Below are 4,354 nucleotides of genomic sequence, written 5' to 3'. Positions count from 1 at the left end.
GATAACGGTGGCTGGAGATAAGGGCTGGGAAGGAAGTTCACCAGCAGGTGGGGCAGGGAGGGCCTCCTGGAGGCAGTGGCCCTCAAGCTCAGCCCTGAGTGTCCCATTTTGCAGCTTGGGAGGCCTGGCTGGGTGGCCCTGGGGCCTTGGATCCCTCCCTGGCCCAGAGGCTGCTGGGAAGGCCTAGAAAGCCAGCAGGCTGGGCCAGTGTTTCATCCTGTTCCTCCCTGCCCCCCACCCCCCAAGGGCACTCAAGAGATGTCATTTCTCCAGCTCTCCAGGGCGGAGGTCACCCCAGCTCAGCAGATAATGCTGAAGGTTGAGCAATGTCCACCTGCCCGCCAGGGCCAGGGCTGGGGTCAGTGGGCTGGGGGTCAGCAACCAGGCAGGCTGGGAGCTCCTGCCTGGGCGGCCTGGGCCGGGGGTGGCAGAGGGTTAGGCCCAGGAGCTGCCCAAATGGCCTCGGAATGGCTCAGGAGAGGGTAAGGGGCCGCTGGAGCCCACTCTGCAGGGAGGGCCTCAGGCCTAAATTCAGATCCAGGTGGGCCATCTTGTTTCCCCATCTGTGAACCAGGGGGGCAGCAAGGGCATGCTTCTGGCAGGGTGAAAAAGCAAACTCTGGGTCCAGGCCCACCCTCACCGCCCAGTAGGGACCTGGTCTCTCCTGCATGGCCCCTCCTGAGCCTGGCTGGTCCCCCACCCCACCAGCCTCAGAAACAGGTGTTTTGGCCTCGGGTGCAAATAGGTCTGAGGGTGCCTGGACAAGGGCTTTCCTTCTGAGAACAGTGGGGGACATGAGGCCATGTGATCTTGGGTGTGCTGTGGGCCTCTGGGCCTCTTTGTACCCTGGGAGAAGGCCCTTCTTTACGATGTGCGTCCCAGAGCCGTAAGCCTTATGTTTGGGAGTCTGTGGTGGAGACAGTAATACAACTAATAATAATAACAGTAACGACACCTTCACGGACTGAAGCTTGGAGAAGTAAAGTGACTTGCCCAAGGTCACACAGTGTGTTGAAGACAAGCACCCCCGTCCCCTTCCACCCTCCCGGGGCCCATGTCGGGCTGTGGTGGGGCTGGAGATGACCCGGGTGTGGTCTGAGGGGCGGGCAGGTGCGGTGGGCGGGGCTAGGGGAGGGGCGCGGTCGACCTTGGCACAGGCCCAAGTGGAGCTCGCCCCTGACCTGCAGGCCCCCAAACCCAGGTCTTCGTATTTAAGACAGGAAGTCGCCACAGGTGTGAAATTCCCTCCTTCCAAGATCTGGGGATGGGGGCAAGTTTAGGGGCGAGGCTGGACCCAGGGAAGGGCCGTGGAGATGGGTCACCTCTCCGGGAGCCAGAGCTGGGGTCTCCAGCATCCCGCCTGGAGCGCGTCCCTTCGGTGGAGAGTCGGGACTGGTTGCAGCCGATCCTGAAGCCAGCGCCTCCTCCAGCAGGGGGCGGGCCGCGGCCGTGTTTGGGGTGGGAGAAGAAGATCACGTTGCCCCCTCTCCGGATTCTCCCCTCCCTTCTAGTATAGCCTCCAGCCCAGAGGGGGCGGTCCGGGGGCGGGTTAGCGCCTTCTCTCGCTCCCAATCCCGGGGCCGCCGGGTGGGAATGGGCAGGGGGCGATGCCGCCCCCCACCAGGCCGAGGGACCCCCGAGGGCGCGCTCTGGGTCTCCAGTCTGGCCACTACGCCCCACCGCCGCCCTCCCGGGGGTCTCGGGCGGCCACAGCGTGTCCTCTGCGTGCCTGGGGAGGGGCTGGGGCGGCCTCCAGTTGTGACGCAGCCGTTGCCATGGCCCGCCTTATAAATAACCGGGCTCAGGAGAAACTTTAGCGAGTCAGAGCCGCGCACGGGACCGGGAAGGGGACCCACCCGAGGGTCCAGCCGCCAGCCCCCGCACTAATAGCGGCCACGCCGGAGGGAGCGGCAACAGCATCAGGGACACAGCAGCGACAGTTCGGAGCTGGGAGGCCGCGCCACCTGCGGGCCGGCCGGAGCGGGCAGCCCCAGGCCCCCTCCCCGGGCACCCGCGTTCATGCAACGCCTGGTGGCCTGGGACCCAGCATGTCTCCCCCTGCCGCCGCCGCCTGCCTTTAAATCCATGGAAGTGGCCAACTTCTACTACGAGGCGGACTGCTTGGCTGCTGCGTACGGCGGCAAGGCGGCCCCCGCGGCGCCCCCCGCGGCCAGACCCGGGCCGCGCCCCCCCGCCGGCGAGCTGGGTAGCATCGGTGACCACGAGCGCGCCATCGACTTCAGTCCATACCTGGAGCCGCTGGGCGCGCCGCAGGCCCCGGCGCCGGCCACGGACACCTTTGAGGCGGCTCCGCCCGCGCCCGCCCCCGCTCCCGCCTCCTCCGGGCAGCACCACGACTTCCTCTCCGACCTCTTCTCTGACGACTACGGGGGCAAGAACTGCAAGAAGGCGGCCGAATACGGCTACGTGAGCCTGGGTCGTCTGGGGGCCGCCAAGGGCGCGCTGCACCCGGGCTGCTTCGCGCCCTTACACCCGCCGCCCCCGCCGCCGCCGCCACCGCAGCCGGCCGAGCTCAAGGCGGAGCCGGGCTTCGAGCCCGCGGACTGCAAGCGGAAGGAGGAGGCCGGAGCGCCGGGCGGCGGCGCCGCAGGCATGGCGGCTGGTTTCCCGTACGCGCTGCGCGCCTACCTCGGCTACCAGGCGGTGCCGAGCGGCAGCAGCGGGAGCCTCTCCACGTCCTCGTCGTCCAGCCCGCCCGGCACGCCAAGCCCAGCAGACGCCAAGGCGCCCCCGGCCGCCTGCTATGTGGGGGCGGCGCCGGCGCCCTCGCAGGTCAAGAGCAAGGCCAAGAAGACCGTGGACAAGCACAGCGACGAGTACAAGATCCGGCGTGAGCGCAACAACATCGCGGTGCGCAAGAGCCGCGACAAGGCCAAGATGCGCAACCTGGAGACGCAGCACAAGGTCCTGGAGCTCACGGCCGAGAACGAGCGGCTCCAGAAGAAGGTGGAACAGCTGTCGCGCGAGCTCAGCACCCTGCGGAACTTGTTCAAGCAGCTGCCAGAACCCCTGCTCACCTCCTCCGGCCACTGCTAGCGCGGCCCCCGCGCGCGTCCCCCTGCCGGCCGGCCTCCGCGCTGCCGGGCGCGCCGCGGCCACCGAGACTCCGGGAAGCGCCCGCGCTCCCGCCCCCGCCCCTGGTGGCGCCGGCAAAACTTTGGCACTGGGGCACTTGGCAGCGCGGGGAGCTCGTCGGTAATTTTAATATTTTATTAAATATATATATCTATATTTTTGTCCACACCAACCGCACATGCAGATGGGCCGCCCGCCCGTGGTGTTATTTAAAGAAGAGATGTCTATGTGTACAGATGAATGATAAACTCTGCCTCTCCTTCTGACCCCTCTCCAGGCGCCGGCGGGCGGGCCGGTTTCGAAGTTGATGCAATCGGTTTAAACATGGCTGAACGCGTGTGTACACGGGACTGACGCAACCCACGTGTAACTGTCAGCCGGGCCCTGAGTAATCGCTTAAAGATGTTCCTACGGGGTTGTTGCTGTTGCTGTTGTTTTTGTTTTTGTTGTTGTTTTTTTGGTCTTTTTTTTTGTATTATAAAAAAATAATCTATTTCTATGAGAAAAGAGGCATCTGTATATTTGGGAATCTTTTCCGTTCAAGCATTAAGAACACTTTTAATAAACTTTTTTTTTTTGTTTTTTGAGAATGGTTAAAGAGCCTTTTGGGGGCAGTAGTTGGCTTTGATTTTTTTTTTCCCCTTTATTTTGGATTTATGATTTTATATTTGCTTTTCTGGCGTGTGTGGGGTTGTTGTGTGTGTGTGAGCTGCTATTATTTTTGGCTCTTTAGGTGGTTGGGTGGGGGGGGGTTGCAGCTGCTTTTTCTCCTCTGCTACTCCCCCAGGGCCTGTGCTTGGAGATGGGGGTACCAGGCTGGGGCGGGGGAGGGGCAGAGGAGTGCTGGGCCAGGCTTTCAGGGTGACTCAGTGCCGCTGGGTGCTGGGGAGGAGTGACTCGGAACCTTGCTTGGGGAGGGCCTTCAGGGACTCTGGCTGGTCCTGAGTGCTAGGCTTGGGTCTAGACGGGCCTGGAGGGCTCTGACCTCTGCGCAGTGCTTGGGGACCCAGCCAGCAGAACTGTGACTCTGAAAGGGGAGGGGATACAGGTCTTGGTCCTGCTGAGCCCAAGATGGGGCAGATTCTTTTGGAAAGTGAAGTGGGGCCGGCTGTTTAGAAAATAGCGTGTGTGTGTATGTGTATTTTTAAGAGAGTGGCCTGGGTGGCAAGCTTGGGTTTGTGTCCCTGGCCAGCGGGAGGGGAGAATCCGGGCCAGGTAGGGGAAGTGGGGGGAAGGGTTCCTGTACTTCCACTCCTCT

At 63.2% G+C, this 4,354-nt stretch overlaps 1 protein-coding gene across 1 annotated transcript; it reads left to right on the top strand.

The window, feature by feature from the left end:
- Nucleotides 1–1,558: 1,558 nt before the first annotated feature.
- On the top strand, nucleotides 1,559–3,681 carry CEBPB (CCAAT enhancer binding protein beta). The gene has a single exon (XM_079945121.1). The coding sequence runs from the start codon at nucleotides 2,020–2,022 to the stop codon at nucleotides 3,055–3,057; it is 1,038 nt and encodes a 345-aa protein (XP_079801247.1). The 5' UTR covers nucleotides 1,559–2,019; the 3' UTR covers nucleotides 3,058–3,681.
- The last annotated feature ends 673 nt before the right edge of the window (nucleotides 3,682–4,354 follow it).

Source organism: Stenella coeruleoalba (genome assembly GCF_951394435.1).
Source record: "Stenella coeruleoalba genome assembly, chromosome: 15".
Lineage (NCBI taxonomy): Eukaryota > Metazoa > Chordata > Mammalia > Artiodactyla > Delphinidae > Stenella > Stenella coeruleoalba.
Note: the sequence above shows the minus strand (reverse complement) of the source record. Positions and strands in the feature narration are given on the sequence as shown.